The sequence below is a fragment of the Python bivittatus genome, unplaced genomic scaffold, assembly GCF_059951505.1.
Source record: "Python bivittatus isolate LINGU-HERP-01145 unplaced genomic scaffold, Pbiv_v1 ctg000700_np1212, whole genome shotgun sequence".
Taxonomy (NCBI): Eukaryota; Metazoa; Chordata; class Lepidosauria; order Squamata; family Pythonidae; genus Python; species Python bivittatus.
The window spans coordinates 73895875-73916414 of NW_028277098.1; the positions used below are offsets into that span (position 1 = coordinate 73895875).

The 20540-nt window shown below is 38.1% G+C and overlaps 1 protein-coding gene across 8 annotated transcripts in view; it reads left to right on the forward strand.

Moving 5' to 3' along the window:
• CHD6 (chromodomain helicase DNA binding protein 6) overlaps positions 1-20540 on the forward strand; it is a 146506-nt gene that overhangs the window by 86130 nt on the left and 39836 nt on the right. For 6 of the 8 annotated variants that reach the window (XM_088154339.1, XM_088154341.1, XM_007419876.3 and 3 more), the window contains 13 exons: positions 136-222; positions 2439-2573; positions 5371-5492; positions 6914-7157; positions 8770-8946; positions 9602-9745; positions 10452-10707; positions 11200-11410; positions 13162-13357; positions 14702-14866; positions 15024-15203; positions 16481-16591; positions 19989-20191. In XM_088154339.1, coding sequence (XP_088010465.1) covers positions 136-222; positions 2439-2573; positions 5371-5492; positions 6914-7157; positions 8770-8946; positions 9602-9745; positions 10452-10707; positions 11200-11410; positions 13162-13357; positions 14702-14866; positions 15024-15203; positions 16481-16591; positions 19989-20191 — 2231 coding nt within the window. The remainder of the gene's footprint in view (positions 1-135; positions 223-2438; positions 2574-5370; positions 5493-6913; positions 7158-8769; positions 8947-9601; positions 9746-10451; positions 10708-11199; positions 11411-13161; positions 13358-14701; positions 14867-15023; positions 15204-16480; positions 16592-19988; positions 20192-20540) is intronic. The other 2 variants (XM_025166561.2, XM_025166647.2) reach the window with 2 other exon arrangements.

Genomic DNA, 20540 nt, shown 5'->3' on the forward strand with positions numbered 1-20540 from the left:
CTCCATCAACCTATATGACTTTTTTGTTTCAGCACCTGACACTACACCAAATTAGTAACTTGAGCAACTGATTTTTTCCCAAGCTAGACCTGCATGACTTAATGCATATCTGCTGTTTCATTCTTATTTTGCCAGCCTGATGAAGATCTGTTCAATCCAGACTATGTGGAAGTTGATAGAATCTTAGAAGTGGCTCACACGAAGGACTCCGAAACTGGGGAGGTAGATGTTGTTCTCAGCATGATTGTTATTTGCAATTCACACTCCCCACTCTCTTGATTTTCATGGCTGACCTCAGTCTGTGAAGCAGAGGGAGCTTCTTAACAAAACACAGTGATACAGTTTTTCCTCCACCATCTGCCTCTTAATTGCCAAGAGTTCTTCAGCATAGTAATTGCAGAAGTCCATGCAGTTTGTCCTGCTGACTCAGCAAGCTTAGTGCTGGAAATAAGAGATTGAAATGTAGTAATTGTCTGAGTCCAGGACAGAGTTTCCACAGGACACAGTTTTTCTCAAGATCTACAGTTAAGGCTGAAATACAGGCTGGACAAGGCAAATGTTTGAGAGCTTTGCAGTCATGTGTGTATTTAAATTGCAAGTATAACAAGCAGCCTCCTTTTATTTTTCTTAACTACCCATACTCAAATATATTCTAGAAAGGTATTCTTCCTTTGAATGGCACAGCTACCATAGAAAGGATGTAGTGCCTTTAGCTTTTATTAGAGTTTAGAGTTGGTAGTTCAGCACAACCTATGGTGCAGGTGTTCTGCTTCATGGAAAAGTCCTAGCTCAGTGACATAGTACAGGCAGAGCCCACTCCAAGCTTGAGGGGTGAATTCCTCAACTGACTTGAAAAAACTCAGATCCCTTTGATTTCTCATGCCTCAGAGCTGGGGTCCACAATGTGGCACCCTTGGGTATCATCCTTGGCATCCTCCAGGCTCCAAGCCCCATCTGACTGAGAATGGAGCAGAGTAGTACCAACTTTGTAAATGGGCAGTCTCCAGCCTCCCTCATGGCAGTGATGGTGTCTATAACATACCACATTTTAAATGGGCCCACTAGCCAGAAAGCCATGGCATTCCTGTTCCAGAGTGATACTAGAGTGAAGAATGGGTTTGATTTAGCTAAGTCTCTCTCTATCTCTAACCCTCACATAGCTCAGAAGGCCAGACCAAAAAAAAATTGAGAAAGTCTCACGAGTAACCCCTGTGGGGATGCTGCATCCCTGCAGTTGTCAAGATTATTAGGTGTCAACACTATCTCATCATACATTTTGTGTGCAGTAAACCCCAGGTCCAGTTGTGTTGGGTAGACATACCACATCTGAACTGCAAAAATCTAGATGACTATTAGATGGTAGCATGTAAATATATGTGTTTTTTTGCCACTTAGTGACCAGTTGCATTTTTGCAACCCAGCTATGGTAGCTTTAGCATTTAGGAAAGGCTCCTACTGTGAAACTTAAGAGTCTCTGCCAGTCATTATAGGCAATACATAGCAATAAAACAACTTCCAGTATTCCTGTGCCTAAAATAAGAATGGAATCAACATAAGATCTATATAATTCCTCTTTTTTGCCAAAAGCAAATGGTAGAAGAAGACTATAGAGATGCCTGCTACTTTTTAACACACACCCTAACCCCTTCTGGAGTAACTAAAATAAGGATATATTGGTTTAATTCTTACAGTTTAACTAGGTATAAATGATAAAGCATTATACAGTTTTCACTCAACATTTGCAATTGTGTGATCATGTACCTTTAAATAGCTATAAGAAAATATTATTCTATTAGTAACACAAAAGCTACAAATGAGGTATGGAGATAATTTCTAAATGGTGAGGAAATCCCAAATTTTGGATGTATTTCTCTCACACACACCCCCAATGTACTTGTATAATTATAGAAAACGCCAATGGGCATCCTCACAAAAACTAGAAATAAGTGAAAAGAGTATTGATGTTAAATCATCCCTTTCTTCCAAGTATAGAAGTGCTGTGGAACATCCATACATTTGGAAATTTGCATTTCTGTTCCCTGCCTTTCATCCTAAATCTGTTATTCCCATTTAGGAAAAAGAATTGGAGATAAAACATAGGTTACTGATTAACAAATGATGATTAGATGTTTTTATGATTTTACCATAATAAAGCATTCACATTAAAAGGTCCACTTGGAAGTTGGTGTAATTTTCTTCCACTCATTTGTGAAGTAAAATAGAGGTTTATTTTATATAAAGGTTCTCCTTTACTTCTGAAGCATTACTGTGATGGTTGGCTCTAAAATTGTGTCAATGATTGTATCAGTTATGGTTATACTCCTGCATACATCGTGTTTCAGCTTATCGAATGATCTTGCCAAGGTTCTATTACTTGTTCTTTGTCACTTCTGTTTTGAGCCCTCACTGCATCTCTTTTTGTTGTTCCTGGTTTGCAGGAGGTGACTCACTACCTGGTGAAGTGGTGCTCCTTACCTTATGAAGAAAGTACTTGGGAGCTTGAGGAGGATGTTGATCCTGGGAAGATTAAAGAGTTTGAATTCCTCCAAATTCCACCAGAAGTTAAATCCTTGGTAAAAATAAATTAAGCTTTGGTTTTGATAAGGGAAAGAACTGATAGTTATGAGTAAAATAATAGTAAAATAATCATTAATTAACGAATGTTGTGGTTCAACATTATTTCCTCTTTCAGAGCCATTTATTTGGCAGTCTTTTTTAATCTTGCTGTTCTTTCCTATGTCTTTCCCTGGTACTTAAACTGAGGTAATTCAGCTCTAAGCATTGGCTCTCCTCTCTTGTCTTCATTAAGATGCCTTTCCCCTTTGTACTCTGTCAGTCAGAGTACAAAGTAAAGGAAGAAACAGTATTTTCTAAGTTGAAGACAGCATCTCATGTTGTTGTTCATGGAAATACCAATCTGTTTCTCAGTGCCTTAAGCAGGAGAATTTGCACACCAGTTAGACTGCAGTCTTGTGGGATTTTTCCCTGAAAGTTCTATTGAACTGTCTTCCAAATAAATAAACATATGGTTCTATTGTTTGTCCTTTTCATATTTAATCCTTGTTCTCAAAATACTTGATATAAGAACATATTTTTCTTATTTTTTAAGGAAGTATATTTTTCTCTGAGTTAATGATTGGCAATCAGATATATTTTATGTATGTTTGTATGTATGTTTGATGGCGGCTCAGGAAATATGTTTAAATAAGGGCATTGAAAAGAAGGTATTTTAAATTATATCATTCTGCTGTCTTATATAGATCTACTGATTCCCATATTTTGGTTAAAAAGCTCCCCTCCCACCCCCAGTCTCTGCTTTTTAAAATACTTTTACTCATAAGCTATGACGTGTATCCAAATTATATGTTCTTTTGAAGCTGTTTCATCATGTGCTTTGCAAAAAATAATATATATTTCTGTTTTCTGCCACAACTTTATGATCTGAATTATACGAGTGCCTCTGATATTGATTGGTGTTTTGATCTGTCATGGGGAAATTTATGGGAGCAGATATCACAGGGTGTGTTCTGGCCAAAATGAGAAAAGAAAACCAAGCTTCCTCAGGATCCCTAGGTCTTAAGTATCTTTGTTTGGTATTGTGTTTGGGGAATGAGAAACTCATTTCTGCCCTGGGAAAGGCTTATGTTGGCATGCTGCTCTTACCTTATGGATTAATAACTATAACTGCTAATCCATTTCCAATATCCAAAATATTTCATAAACAATAACCTATAAAATTATATAGTTGGAAGAGATCATGTACGTCAATACCCTGCTTTATGATAGAACTGAGATTAGAGCATTGACAACAAATTGTCCTTTTTCAAGACAAATGTATAAATACTAAGTAAAATTAATAATAAAGTAAATGCTAAAATAATCTGGCAAACTCCTGGTGAAAGTAATGCATCTTTACAAATTTCCTAGATATTGAGAGAGATGCAACTGCTGTACCAAGGGAATGTTTCTCATAGCAGGGGTAAAAGGCAGGACAGAACCCTCTCCCATGTGCTAGAAAGATAAACATCTAATACTTGGGGCCTCTTCTAAAGATTCTCTCCTATAGATTTTAACAAATGGATGTATTTGTAATGAGAGAGGTAGTCAGATCCTAAACCATTCAGGACTTTAAAGGTCACTGCCAACATCTTAAAATTGTGCCTTCTAAACAATTAGCAACCTTGCACCAATTACCAGTCTGTTAGATTTTTCGTTAATTGAAGCGTCCAAACTCTTTTCAGAGGTAGCCCATGTGGACTCTGTTATTTTGATATAACCTAAAATTACACTTACTTTTTTTTCAGCCGCATCACATTTCTGATTTCTATTCCATTGGTAGTCCATTTGCAACTATTATTCCAGTGTATTTTTCATGAGTTCTTTTACCAAGTTTGCTATTCACTGTTCTCTACCTGTGCATTTGATTTCTATTTCCTATGTGTATAACTTTGCATTTGTCTCTATTAAATTTAATTCTATTTTTTTCAGACCATTTCTCGAACCTTTCAGAATTTCATTTCTGTCTCTACCCATTAGAAAATGGAGTGAGCACTTATCAGATTTGCCATGTAATTTGCAAATCTGATAAACATTTACTCCACTTTCTCATCCAAGTCAGTATTAAGGATGTTGAACCATACAGGGGTGACAATACAGTACAGACAAGTCAATACAATCCCTCCAGTCTGATGAGGAACTACTGTAGATAATGCTTTCTGTTAGTATTAGCCTACAGGGGTGAAGGAAAAGTTTGTAGAACACCTTCTAGGGTTTGTAATGGCTGCTTGTGGCATTTCTATAGAAAAAAAACCTTTATTCTGGCTGATTAAGTAGGTTTGGGGAAGACAATCCAGTCCATTACATTCCTCTCTAAGATCTACTTGGTGGATCTTTGAAGTCCACTTCTCATCATTACTCCCCCTCCCTACTACATAGACCACATCTCTCTTTTTAGGCAATAAATATGATGAATGGCTGCAGTCTTATGTTTTTTTGGTAAATGTTCATATATTATAGAGAGAACAAGAGAATGTAGCAGAGACCAAATTCCATATTCTGATAATTGGGTTTTTTGGAATAGCTTTATCTACCAGTGGGCACTCTACATACTCCCCACCTTTTTTGCAAATATGTCCATTGGGATTCTTGTGGTCAATGCAATATCTCCCTCCCTCCCTCCCTCCCTCCCTCCCTCCCTCCCTCCTTTCTTTCTTTCTTTCTTTCTTTCTTTCTTTCTTTCTTTCTTTCTTTCTTTCTTTCTTTCTTTCTTTCTTTCTTTCTTTCTTTCTTTCTTTCGAATTAGTTAAAATTTTAGAAATAACTTCACCAGGATAAATTAATTCTTTATGTTATTTCTATCTTCCCCGCCAGGAGCGTCCTGCCTCTGAGTCTTGGCAAAAGCTAGAGAAGTCTCGGGACTATAAGAACAACAACCAGTTGCGGGAATACCAGCTGGAGGGAATGAATTGGCTGCTTTTTAACTGGTATAACAGGTGAGTTGCAGAGAGCAGAGAGGCATTCCCAGTGGGCATAATAATATGAAAAATTATTCCTGAGGTCCTGGGAGTTGTTTCTGGCTTGTCTTCCTAATTGCTTTCTGGATGACACTCTGTATGTGTGTGTGTGCATGCATACCTTTACATACATACACCTTTAAACTATTTTACCAATGTTGGAGAATATGTGTGAAAGTTGGAAACATGCAGCTTGAGAAGTTAACCCAACATTATGTACTTATGATGTTGCTATACCTCTTTAGGCCTACCATATTTACCTGAAAAGAAGATATTTACCTTGACTTTAATGTATCTCTGCCCAAAGAAAGAGTAGATAGAAAAAATTAGAAACACTCTGAAAATTCTGCTGGATTGGCCAGGTTCCCCAACTTGTCAATTGAGGGTCCCGTCTCCAGCTGGAACTAGTCCTGGAGCTTTTTCTGTCTCCTGTGAATGTGTGTGCATGTCACATTTGTGTGCAATTTACAGATGTGTGTATATATACTTGCCAAAAACCATATTCCAAGAAAAGACAAGGGCAGGACAAAAAAAGGACACCAGTTGAATGAATGTCTGATTAAAATTAATTCTTTGTAAAATAAGATATCCCATCTATAAAATTAATTGATCTCTTATTAGCATTTACCAACCCATTTATGTTATCATACACAGACAACTGTCATGTGCAAAAACACATTACACAGAGATTACCTTCCCTCCTGTCAGCAGAAACTGCAAAAAAAAAAAAAAAAAGACAAAACAGGCTGGAGATGAGTTAATGAGAAGGGATAGCTGTGCTGGAAAGAGAGGGAAAGAAGAACGGGAGAACAAAACTGGATATGTATGAGACAAAGGAAAAAGGTAACTGGATAGGGAAGGGAAAAATTGAGAAAGAAGCCTTGCTTAGGAACTGCAAAAGGGTCAAATTTTCAAGATGAATACAGGTAATCCCCAGTTTAAGAACGAGTTCTATTCCCAAGGTCTGTCCTTAAGTCGAATTTGTATGTAAACTGGAACAATATTATTGTATAATACTATGTAAGTAGTATTGTGTAATTAATTTGAACCATTGTGTATTTAACTTGAATTTTGATACAGTAGGCTCCATTCTTAACTATGGGTCGTCCTTAAACCAGGCGTTCTTAAACTAGGGACTACCTGTAGACTCTTCAAGAAAAAGCTAATTTTCCATACGTTCTGATGTGTATTGTCATTACTACAGAGTGTCAAAATAAATCCCAAGAGCAAGAAGGTTGTTTTAAATTGGGCAGAGTGAATAGAAAAAGATGGTTAAAAGGACTCCATAGGTAATACTTTGTGTCAGTATTAGTCTGCAGGGGACTTCGCTCATTGGTGAAGGAATGGTTTTCAGAAGGCCTTCCAAGGTTTTGTAATGGCTGCTTATGGCATTTCTACAGGAAAAACTGCATTCTGGCTGATGAAATGGGTTTGGGGAAGACAATCCAGTCCATTACATTCCTCTCTGAGATCTATTTGATGGGTCTCCGAGGCCCATTTCTCATAATTGCTCCACTCTCTACCATCACAAACTGGGAGCGAGAGTTCCGCACTTGGACAGAGATGAATGCCATTGTGTATCATGGCAGCCAGATAAGCCGCCAGATGATCCAGCAGTATGAGATGGTTTATCGGGATGCACAGGTTTGTAACACTGCATACTCTTAAGGAACTTTTTCCTGCTTGTTTTCATCGTTGTGAATATGGTCAGAGTGGAGTGGGCAGAACTGATCAAGAATGAAGCTTCTGAGCATGGGGGGTGGGGGTGGGAACTAAATGTAGAGGTAAGAAGAAAGGCCAATTTGACATCCCATGTTTGAGGGTTTGAAAATAAGTTCAGGCTGTTTCTTTGCCATTTTTAAAGTCAAACACACTACAGGTAGTCCTCGAGTTATGATGGCAATTGGGACTGGGATTGTTGTCACTAAGTAATGTGATTGTAAAACACAATGTCACATGATGGCATCACTTAGCAACAGCAATCCAGATAGTCCCAGTTGTCATCGTAACCCAAGACACATGGGTTGTTAAGCAGGAAGTGGAGGGAGTCCCAGGTAAGAAGCATGGGGGTGCTGTGTGTGGGAGTGCCGCGCAGGATGGGGGAGGCCTGGCACAAGAAGCCTGGTGCAGTGTGGAGAAGAAAGGCCAGGGAGGGGAGATTTACCCAAGTGATTTGTGACCTTCCCTGCTGGCTTCCCCATTGACTTTGCTTGTGCCTTCCAAATGGTGATCATGTGACCGCAGGATGCTACAACCAGTCATAAGTGCAAGCTGGTTGTCAAGCGCCTGAATTTTGTTCACATGACTGCGGGGGTGCTGCAGCAGCCAGAACTTCGAGGAGCAGTTGTAAGTCCCTTCATTCAGTGCTGTCATAACTTTGAACAGTCACTGAACGAACGGTTGTAATTCAAGGACTACCTGTTTTGGAAACCAGACCACACCCTGCCATATGGAAACATTAAGGGAAAATATACATGGTTTGGACTGGTTGCCCTTCAGTTGTAACTTTGGGTTCAAGTTGCATTTCTTTGGGCTTTCTGCACTTATGGACAGATACGCTTAGAGAAAACCAGTTAGTGGAATTACACCAGGCTCTATAATTAATGGATATTTAAGTGAATAAGAGGTTCTTGGTGGTGGCTATTTAACAGTACAGGTAGTCCTTGCTTAATGACCCTAAGTGGGACTGGCAACTCTGTCACTAAGCAAAGTGGTTGTTAGTGAAACATGTGACTGCCCTGCTTAGCGACAGCAGTTCTGGCAGTCCTGGTTGCAGTTGTTAAGTGAATCACCTGCGGTCATTAAGCAAGATATCACATGACTGGCTTGCAACCTCTTGCTGGCTTTCCCACTGACTTTGCTTGTTGGAAGCCAGCTGGGAAGGTCGCAAATGGCATCCTGTGACTGCGGGATGCCGTAAATGCGTGACGGTTGCCAAGTGCCCGAATTGCAATCCTGTGACCATGGGGATGCTGCAAGGACTGGTTGTAAGTCACTTTTTTCAGCACTGTCGTATTCGAACAGTTGCTAAACAAGTGATCATTAAGTGAGTACTACCTGTACTGTGATGTAGACCCATAACCTTAAGTTTAAGTAGAACTTGTAAATCTCCTTTTAATGCATTTATGTTTTAGGCTCCATGTAGTCTGTTGAAATACTCAGTGAAAATCTACCAGGAATGCAATCATAATTGATCAGCCCTAATTGCTACCTTGGAATGTAAATTCCAACCTATTTTTTATGATAACATCCTTAGGGTATTCCTCTTCCTGGGCTCTTCAAATTCCATGTAGTCATTACTACCTTTGAGATGATCTTGGCAGATTGTCCAGAGCTGAAGAAGATCCAGTGGCGTTGTGTGGTTATTGATGAGGCCCATCGGCTCAAGAACAGGAACTGCAAATTACTGGAAGGACTAAAGCTCATGTGTCTGGTGAGAATTTCCCAATTTTATTGTTCTTCTGAAACAGTATGGAAGTTTGGCTTTCTGCAGATGATAGAAACATATAAAAGATACTGACAGACATATATGACAGGCATATATGAAATGATATGTATGCATATATGAAAACATATTCATTTCTTTAGTTTGCCTTAGGTCTGTACCCAGTTGTTCTACTATACTGTTTAGTGTTTCATTGTTTTATGGCTTGCAAAAATATAACAGGAAAGATTCATTATAGTTTTCTGCTAGCTAAATATTGCTTCCCTTGTGTGCATACAGGAAGCGTAGAAACTTTGTATAGTTTTCAATTTTAACAAAAGCTAAATCTGGTGGTCTGTGAATGCTGTTCATGGGTAAGTGTCTTGAAATGTTGAAAGGTTTCCTGTAGGAAGATCTAGCTTGGCAAAATGATGTCTGTATGTTCTTTAGATGATGATTGCTTGAGCAGAATATTTGCTGGCTTTAAAGATGTAAAAATAATTAGCAACTGTTTTCTTCTAGAACTGAAAATAATATTTTTGACTAGCAGTGTGACCTATAGTCAACAGAAACATTGCAGCAGCATTGTTCAGAAGTAAAGCCTAATTTTATCCTGTTCTTTCTATAACTTTCCTATTCTGATCTTTCCTTGAATGGTGAATAGGAACACAAAGTGTTGCTGACTGGGACACCCCTGCAGAACTCAGTGGAGGAGCTCTTCAGCCTACTGAATTTCTTGGAACCACAGCAATTCCCATCTGAGACAGCCTTTCTAGAGGAGTTTGGGGATCTCAAAACAGAGGAGCAGGTAAACAAGAAGCATTGCAGAATTGATTCTCCACTGATATGTAAGAACTCATTTCTATCATAGGAAATCAGGGTAGGCGGGTTGACAGTTTCTTGCAGATGAGCTTAAGTTGCCTACTGAGTCAAGAATTTGGCTACAGTGGCAAAATGGTATAGGAATAAACAGTGTAAAAGAGTTGCCCAAACTATTGAATGACCATCCTTTTTTTGGACAAAATAGATCTCTGTTAGTGGTTGTTTTTGTATTCTGATGTGCATTTTTTAAAGAAGAGAACCCAATGCAGCAAACTCACACATGTATTATACATACACATATCCTCAAGTTCTTCATATACAAATATTGTCTTCCTTATCAAAAGATTTCTGGTCATGTGCAACCATATTGAAAACTATTTGTAACTTACTTGCCTGTGAACCTAATTCACCAAGAATTTCATTTTTCACATACCACATATGTATCCTCATTCTCCCAGAGGTACATTTGCATATCTGTTGCATGTACAAGCTTTCTTGCTGAAGCCTAGGAAAACAAATAGAACAGTTACATGTTTTTGCCCTAATATGGTTCTTAGAAGTTGAGCAGTTACCTGTTTCCTCAGTATACTAGCCCTGGCATCACTGAGAATTTTTTTTCTGTATTATTTTCTTGAATTACTGGGAAAGCGTTACATTCGGTATTGTTAGATTATATTTTGTAATCCTGGCAGGTGAAGAAACTCCAGTCCCTCCTGAAACCCATGATGTTGCGACGGCTGAAGGATGATGTGGAGAAGAATCTAGCACCCAAACAGGAGACCATCATTGAAGTAGAACTGACCAACATCCAGAAGAAATACTATCGAGCCATTCTGGAGAAGAATTTCAGCTTTCTGTCCAAGGGTGCTAACCAGCATAACATGCCCAACCTCATCAACACCATGATGGAGCTGCGCAAGTGCTGCAACCACCCCTACCTCATCAATGGTAAGAGGTAGGGCTGGAAGTTGGGCACTCCAACCCACTTAACCCTGTGATGGGGAAATGATGGCACTGCAATTTTCCCTTTGCCCATCAGTAGTCAGGAATACTTTGCTCAATGCAAGAGTTTCCTTTGCTATCTTCCTATTAGTTGAGGGTGGTAGCACTGTGATTGCTTTTATTTATTTACATTTGGGAAGCCTCATAGCACTAACACGTTGCTATCACTCTGTAGCTATACCTACCTAAAGGACTGCTTGCTGATGAATCAGAGATGGAGAACATTTATATGTGTGTATAGAAAGAACATATGTTGCATAGAGAGATAAGAACTAGCACTTACATCTGCTTTGCATTTCCTTTACAAAGCCTCAGTAGCAATAAGGAGCAGCACCAAACTTTTTCTGTTAGAATGTTGTATGACGGGAGTGCTTTTCATATTGGTTATGCAACTAAAGCTCCAACTGATTTTTTTTCCCCTCTCTATTTCTGGGTTAGGAGCAGAGGAAAAGATCCTAGAAGATTTCCGTAAAACCCACAACTCAGAAGCTCTTGACTTCCAGTTGCAGGCAATGATCCAGGCAGCAGGCAAGCTGGTGTTGATTGATAAGCTGCTGCCAAAGCTGATTGCAGGCGGGCACAAGGTGCTGATCTTCTCCCAGATGGTGCGCTGCCTTGATATCCTGGAGGATTATCTCATCCAGCGGCGGTCAGTACAGCCCAGGAACTTGTACTACAAGAGAGCATCACTTGGACCAATTTTAAGCAGTTTTTTGGCTATATGGTCATTAGGCTATATGCATTTTCCAGTGCATGTATATATACCATTTTCTTCTCATCCTCTGTCTTAGGTTCTTTCATTTGCTTGCCTTTCTCTTTTCTCTCAAATTCCCTTTCTCTATGCATGCTGTTTCACACTTTACCTTTTTTCCTTTGAGGGAGAAATGTATTTTTCAAACATACATAAGACTTATATTGAAAAAACATGTAGAACTGAAGTATTTCTCCTGCTCTTTCTAAACATAATATAGTTGCAAGACTGCTTTTGGAATATTAATGTCCTCAAGCATCTGTCTTTATAGGAGGAAGAGTCTGCAGCTCAGAGATCAGTCAAATTGCCAATTAAGTCATTGGAGCTGCAGGATGGTTTTTTTTCCTCTGGACAACTGCTTGCTGGCAACATTTTCCTTTTTATGTTGGTCATTTTGCAAAATCACTAAAATATAATTCTGCCATTATAACAACAGCCAAAGTCCTCAAGAAAAATAGGGGTTGTACTGCTATGGGGAGGCTGTAGAGATTAACTTGAATGACACCTGTTTTGCTGATCTCATAGAGCACTGCAGGAAGGAGAATAGCCTTGAAATACCAGGAACATTTGCTGGTCTCACGGCATCTCCTTCTCTTATGTATGACTCTGAAGTATGAAATGTAAGCACTTTATTGCATGGCATCAAAGCATTTCATTCACGTAATCTCACTAATGATAAAAGTAGCATAACTAATTTAGTAGTATTCTCAGGTTGCAGACACTAAACTCAGATTAGGAATTTTTAGCATGCCTAAAGCTTCCACTAAGCTGTCCACTTTAAAAATAAATTTTATTGAATTTTCAAACTTTTAAAAATTGCAGGAAATTACATAAAGATATACTGATATGTTTGCAAAAGGAAAAAAGAGAAAGTGATGTATCAGTTCCAAAATATAACAGTAATGCATGATGATCAAAGCAAGTAAGACAACTTTCCCTTTGTGTATCCAGTCTTTCTTTCAGTTTGTGGGGAAAAAACTTAGAGGTGTAAGGTCAGAAGAAGTGAATTGTTATAAAGTGAAAGGAAAGGAACCAAGTTTTAGAAAACCCTTCATATTGCTGAATGCCCTTGAGTTTCAGATGCTGTGTATCAGTTTCTCAGAGGGAGCAGTGTTCTGTGCTTGAGCTATCTGTACTGACAGTTCAAAAATAGATTTCCAGCAGGCTGATATCTCCATTCATACAGCTAGGCAGGTCCTTATATAGCAAAGTAGTAACATCCTTGTAGACTTAGAAGTGAATCAAGGCTGGGAAAAATTCAGTCAATGTTTTTGTGGTATCTGACAAGCTGAGAAACACTTTTCCAAATGCAGTATAGTATAATCTTTGGACTTAAACCATGTACCATCCTACAGTTTATTTGGCATTTCTTTGAAAGGGAGGGGCTGACTATTAATACCCTTTATCATCTAGACCAGCCTTATTCAGCATCTATCAGATATATTTGGATTGCAAGTTTTGCTTTCTTATTTCATTGGGAGACCGTCAGGTTGGGGAAGGCTGTGCTAGACTAAGGTAACTGAATCAGTTTATTATTAACCCATCTGTTGCTAATTTGGCCAGTTGGAGGCAAAAGTTCCTGGGATTATAGTACTTCTCTTCTTTTTTGTGTTATTTCTAAAATGATATATGGACTTCCATTTATACAGATATACTTATGAGCGCATTGATGGCCGGGTTCGTGGGAATTTACGCCAGGCTGCAATTGATCGCTTCTGCAAGCCAGATTCAGACCGTTTTGTTTTCTTGCTCTGCACAAGGGCAGGAGGGCTTGGCATCAATCTTACTGCTGCTGACACCTGTATCATCTTTGATTCAGACTGGAATCCACAGAATGACCTGCAGGTATTTCCATTATCCTTGGGATGAGGACAGATGGCTCAAGGGGTGGTTGAGGAGAAATTTAGTGCTATCTCTAGGAATATAAATTATGTAGAAGACCTATGAGAATGTGAATTCAGCTGCTCTGAAGATAAAAGTGCTTGAAAGGGCATGGACCACAATAAGCAGAGTACCTCTTCCAGTTTTATATGTATATGCATTTAATTTGTTTTATTTTGGTACTCAGATTTATATGCCACTCCAGTCAGGAGATTCTGAACAGTTTATAGTATGCTTACAGTAATAAGACTAAAAAGCATAGAAATACAAAACAGCAAAGAACAACAAAGACCCAAGACATACTGTTTCAACAAGAGTAAAAGGTGTCCACACCATCTGGAGGAAAAAGATGTCTGTTAAATCTGAATATTTGTTAAATCCAAATGGTACAATTATGCATGCATAAAAGTACACGTTAAGTGTCCTGATTCTTTCAAACTGTCAGGGATTTGCATGATCTCCAGAAAACCAAGCCTAAAGTGCCCTGTTGCATTGCAGATGGCAGCTAAGGAGAGAAAGCATCAAGAAAGGGTTTAAAGATGTCCTGTCCTGTTAATAACACATGCACATCCCTGCTGCTATGGGATTACTATGTTTCTGGACTGGCACTTGTTTTGCATCCACAGCTGAGGACACGGATCCCCCTTCAGAAGCACCTTCCAGCTCAGTGCTAGAAGCTATAGTTTGTCTGTTGGGGGGGAGGGCATGCCTAGCCTCAATTTTGTCTGTTAAATTGAGATTTTACTGTATTAGTAAATATTACTTAAATATTCAGTTGTAGTCATATTTTGATTATTTAATGAAATACAATGGTTTACTTTACCTACAGTTGTTTTTGCTTCATAGTTCATATTAGGCCCTTAGCCTGATAGCTAATCTTCATTGGCTCAGTTCAGATGTTGTGAATCCCTACTGGGAAGTGGTTTAAATGTTTAGGTGAGAAGCAAACAGTGTCAGGCCCTTAGCCACATCTAGCCTTCAGAGGCCTTGGCTCTGTCTCTCCCAAGAGCTCCAGAAGTTATCAAGTTGTAATTTTAAGTATGTCAGTTGAGGAAATTATTGTACTACCATGCTTAATTTTAAATTAAATATAGATTAATCTTTAGTTTTGTCCTCTTACCTATTCTTTTTTGAAGTATGGCTCCCAATGTGCTACTGAAAAGTGGAATGATACTGGTGATAGCATGAGTGGGAGATGATGACTTAGGTGATGGCATGAGTGGGAGATATTCTCCTTGAGGAAACTCAGTCTCCCCCCACCCCAGTTCTGCCAACTCCGCTTTGAGTGATGTCTTTCTCCTCCTATAGGCTCAGGCTCGCTGCCACCGGATAGGGCAAAGCAAGGCAGTTAAAGTCTATCGCCTCATCACCAGAAATTCCTATGAACGGGAGATGTTTGACAAGGCCAGCTTGAAACTAGGATTAGACAAGGCAGTGTTGCAGGATATCAACCGCAAGGGGAGCAACAATGGGGTAAGGGTATTTTGTACAGGCAAGACCTAGAGGTCTTCTAATCTTTATTCCCCTTCCTCTCCTTAGATTTTCATGTCAACTTACATCTGGAAGTTGTCATGAGTTCCTGTCTTTTTTTTTCCATTCTGGAATCAATCAGTCTGTCTGTTTCTGGAAGGTGCAGCAGCTCTCCAAGATGGAGGTTGAAGACTTGTTGCGAAAAGGTGCTTATGGGGCTTTAATGGATGAGGAAGATGAAGGCTCCAAATTCTGTGAGGAAGATATTGACCAAATCCTGCAACGTAGGACCCAGACCATCACTATTCAGACTGAAGGGAAAGGCTCCACATTTTCAAAGGTTGGTAGTGTGCTCTGGGGACAAAACTATCTAAATGTTCAGTGTGGGAAATTGTTTTTGTTTTGTTTTCATTAGCAGCATGCAGGTAAAAGAGAACATGACAGGAGTCTACTTGTTGTTTTGTACAAGTTCTATTGGATTCAGATAGCCATTTTTTCCAAACCAGAGATGGAACAACATATAATCCTCCTGATGTTGAATTCTACCTTCCATCAGCTGGAACCAGCATAAGCAACACAAGGGATGATGGGAGTTATAGTCCTACAACATCTAGAAGGCTACACTTTGTCCATCCTTATATAAAGATTAAACTTGTTCCTGCTTTCATATCCCACTGCATTCTTAATCTGATATTATTTATCACTGAAAATACAGTGGTGTAGGAAGGCAAAGTTTTAATCAGTTACAAATTGACAGTGAGTGATTGATTCATATTCTATTAAGACATGGCTTGTCTTAAGTATAGTTTATTCAAGCCAAATGGCTGAGTTGTTATATGGTTGTCAAAACACCAAACAAACCAGATTATAGTTTGCCATGATCACTAAACCTAACTTGTTGCAAAGAATGGAGAAGAATGTTTTAACAGAGATGAAAAACAGTGGTTTCAAGCCATTGTCTTCTGCTTCAGCTATATTCTCTTAACTTCTCTATACTTGTGAGATCCAGAGGTATAACAAAAGCAGCATCATGCCATTGCAATGCAGCCTCCATTCCTCTTATGCATGTATGCAGTGTCACAATGCACAAACAAAAGGGACACAGCTTGAGTTGTATTGGTACACAGTTGCTTTATTATTTCTCCCCCTCCTTGCTCCCTCTCCCCCTGTGGATATCTCTGGTGAGGTCTTTGTGTAAAGAGGATTGGATTCTTAATTTTCAAAGAAGTATTATGAGTTACCCAACTCAGTGTTGTCATCCATGCTAGGGCAGCCTTCCCCAACTAATGGGAGTTGGCTGGGACATCTGGAGGTCACCCAGGTTGGAGAATACTATCTTAGGGCCTGAGCGCTTTTCTCTTTTACAGGATAAATCCAGTTATTGAATTTCAGTTCCTACCTGCCTCAGCCTACTTTGTGAATGATCAGAAGTAATGGGAGTTGTAGTCTAATAATATCTGGAGGGCCACAGGTTCCTTATAGTCAGCTAGCAAATTCTCTGGCTACACTTGGATGTTCTTTTTAAATATGATAGTTTGGCTTGGTGTATGGGGCGTATGGGAATTTTGTTCTGTTATTCTGTCAGTTATAGTCTGTTAACTTGCATTTTACTCCCAGGCCAGCTTTGTTGCTTCAGGAAACAGAACTGACATTTCATTAGATGATCCCAACTTCTGGCAGAAATGGGCAAAAATAGCTGAACTGGATACTGATGCAAAGGATGAAAAGGTAATTATGATGTAATTATTCTGGAAAATTAAATATGATGTATTCCCAAACTTACATATTTTCAGTTGTTTGCAACGAGTTCCCCTAATTACATGGTTAGGGTTAAAGGTTTTACTGAGGCTTTGGAACACTGTTGATATATGGGATGAATGCAAAGTACGTGCAGAAATCTTCTACAAGAACTCTTGGTCTTTCCATCTGTATCCTAAACCTGCTTTGTAGATACTGATACTGAGTTTTTAGCTCAAGTGGTTGATGTGAACAAAGTGACATCATGAACAAAGTAGGGTATGGCTCAGTATCACAACTTAGCTATTAACTGTGATGAAATTTATAGTACTAAGGTTGTATATGTGACAGAGCACTATCCTGTTTTTAATAATAAACGTTCTTTATTCTGTTGTACAATAAATACATCTTTTAAAAATAGTTTCTTCTTAAACAGCGACGCTAATGGTTTTTATCCAAGAAACTGATCAGATGCGTAGTGGCCTAGTTCAGCAAAGATCAAAAAAGGAAGTAATCCCAACCATTCCCTGGGTCCATTTTCTTGTAATTTCTGACTCTAGATTTACAAATTCAACTTCCCTGTTTGTTAAAAAAGTTAAGAACTCTATTTTAAATGCATGCATTTATATCTGTTTCTCCTTCAGTTAACATACAGTATCAGCTTAGTCTGGAATGGTTATACATCCCTATTGGTGCTACATCATGGACTTGTAAAAAAGCCAGGACATTTTGGGTTCAGTACACACAAGGATACAAATAATTTTAAAGATCAACGTTCAGCTGAAATCAGAACTTTTCTTCCTGGGACTAATGGATAGACAATTAAAAAAAGGGAACATTGTTTTTGTAAATAATAACTGCTGTGAGACTATTATATGCATGAAAATAGAAAGACTCTGAAATACCCGCAGTGGAGAAATGGTTGATGAAAATGACAAAATTAGCAAAGATGGCAAAAATTGACTTGCCTGATTAGGGAAAGGACAATAACCACATTTATTAGCGATTGGAAACCCCTTATGGACTTTTTGCTGAAGAAAGAAAAAAATGAACTTGTGCTTTATGGGCTTGATGATTAGAAAGAGTAGACTATGGAAAGAAGGAAATTATGATGTAATTTTAGAGAGAGAGGGCAAAATATAAATGGGTTTATAACCACTGCTAAGATCGGAAGGCGCTTCTTAGAAATCTTTTCTTTTTCTTTTTTTCTATTTCCTTTTTCTATTTTCTTTCTTATCTGTTCACTATTTTTCTTTATTTTCTTTATTTCTTTTCTAAAATTTGTATTGTTTTTATCTTGTTCAAAATTTCTTTAATAAAAATTATAGAATCCTATTGGTGCTACATCTGGACCATTCTCTTTAGGATTAAAACTGAGCAGTATCCTGCCATATTGAATGGTAAATGTTTAAGATAGTGTTTTTACTTAAAAATCACAGAAAAAAACATTTTAAAACTAAAGAAAATGTAAGTACTTCAAGATGGATAGCAAAAGAAAAGACAGTGATTGAAGTTGGTATTAACATTTTGAATGAAGCTGGGTTGTGTTTAAAGGCTGATCATTCAATACTATTTAAAATTTTAACTCTGTTTCTAAAATGAACATAAATGTAATTCATCCTTATCTTCCACATGTAGCAATTTAGATACTCAATGCTATGAGAGCAAATCAAGTGATATTGTGAAAATGTAAAATTTTGGCATGTATAATTAAGGTTGTTTTTTTCCTTTTGCAACACTCTGGTTAAAAAACAAATCACCGTATTCTCATCCTAACAACAGGCACTGGAAGAAAACTTCATTGCTATTAAAAAAAACCCAGGTTTCTCTAATATTTTGTAAAACACCTCCAACAAACATGCTTCAGTTGGGTGAACATCTTTTAATGTCTTTTTTTTTTAGTTTTATATAAGATCACTTCGAATTAGGATTTTATATATCAAAAATAAACATACTGGTAGTGAATGAATGGATCACTACTGGTTTCTCCATTTGCAGTCAGGTTGGAAGAAATGAATGTTTCAATCTTTGGATGACAGTGGGTCCAGTAGCCTTGCGTTATCTTTCTCTGGTAGCAGTATGATTTGTTTCAACTTAATACCTCACTCTCACTCTTGTACTCTGCACAGTGTTAGGAGTAAGGCTGATTTGTCCCCAAGATGTCTACTTTTATTCCTTCCCAAGCTTGCTTAGAAACAGAAAGCTGTTACATTAAAGGGAAAAATCCACCACCTACTTCCTGTCCAGGGCTAAAATATGAGGTTCTTTTTGCAATTGGCAGTGGGTGTTTGGTATATCAGGCTATTCCAACCATCATAACCAATCCTTTTTAAGCTAGGAACATTGAATATTAAAAAATGTGAACACAATGTATTTTGTGGAGAGAATGCTTAACTCTTTATATATCTACAAGAATAAGATAAGTCTTCGTGCCCAATCATTGTGTTTCACTGTGTTCTTCAGTCAAACGGCTGATTTTCTCAGTGCTAACTTCTTCTGGCAGAAGTGATATCTGTAAACCCTTGGGGTCCTACCTTGTAAAGCTCCAGCTTGGCAATGGCAGCAGGAAGGGCAGAAGGGAGCTTAGACAGCAGCCCAAGGAAGATTGCTAAGCAACAGATCACAAAGGCTTTCCCCCCCAATATGTTGCTGTTACAACATTAAGATTCACATGACTGTGGGAGGAAATAATTGAAAATCAGTGTGACAATTCAAACAGGGAAGTGAGGCCAGAAACATAGTCTCTATTTTGTGTGAGTGTGTGTGTGTGTTAAACTGTTGTAACTGGATGTCCCAACTCATTTTCATTCCAGCTGTTAAATTTAAAATGTTTATAATAAAAGATATATTATTGTTTGTTTCTTTAAAAATCAATAGAACTGATGCTTCAGAATCTAATTTTCAGCCTGCTGAGATTGTTCTTAGCCTTTTCTCATGAAGATCCTTATGTGAATGCAAATTTTAGGTTGATTAGTGTTTGTATAAGCAATTTTAAATTGATTGCCATCGTGCCTCTTTCTGTAACAGCTTTAAAAAGACAATACACCACACATTTCAAAGTCAGGTCAGATTTCAGTGACAGTAAAATCATTTTTTTTTCAAGCTCAGCAAAGCTGTTAACTTATATCACAATTTAAAAACTAAATTTTTCATAACACAATAATATTAAAACAACACATACCTTGAAATCAAGAAAAAAGTATGTGAAATCAAGAATTCTGAAAACTTACACACATATTACTAAGTAAAATTTGAATGGTCAGTCATATTTTAGATCATGGTATTAACCACTTACATAAAAAACAAAATTAGTAGCTAAACATGCTGAGCTGTTTTGGGTAAGATACAAGAATTATATGTTTTTTTTGTTTTTGTTAACCACCCTTAGGAGAGCCTAGTGATTGACAGGCCCCGTGTCCGTAAGCAAACCAAACACTACAACTCCTTTGAGGAAGATGAGCTCATGGAGTTCTCAGAGCTGGACAGTGACTCTGATGAGCGACCCACACGTTCACGACGTCTCAATGAAAAAACACGTCGCTACTTAAGGGCAGAATGTTTCCGTGTGGAGAAAAATCTGCTTATATTTGGGTGTGTTTCTTTGTTAAACCTCTCTTGAATGTTTAGTCCTGTATAATACTAGGATTGTTGCAGTTCCAATAAGAATTTAACAGTATTTGGAATGTAAAAATCAGGATAACATTCCAGTCCTCATAATTCTTTTATCTTTGGCATTTTCTTCCATTGCTATATATTAAAATTCATGGGAGTAATAATTATTTTTATGGTAAACAGAGATCCCTATAGCTCCATAGCTGCCTCTTTCACCACTTCCTGCTAATTTTTATTTCTTAATGTCCACACCTCTCTTCCTTTTCTTGGATCTTGTGGGATAAACTAATTGTAGAACATTCTGAAGAAATTCTGAGAATCTTTATAT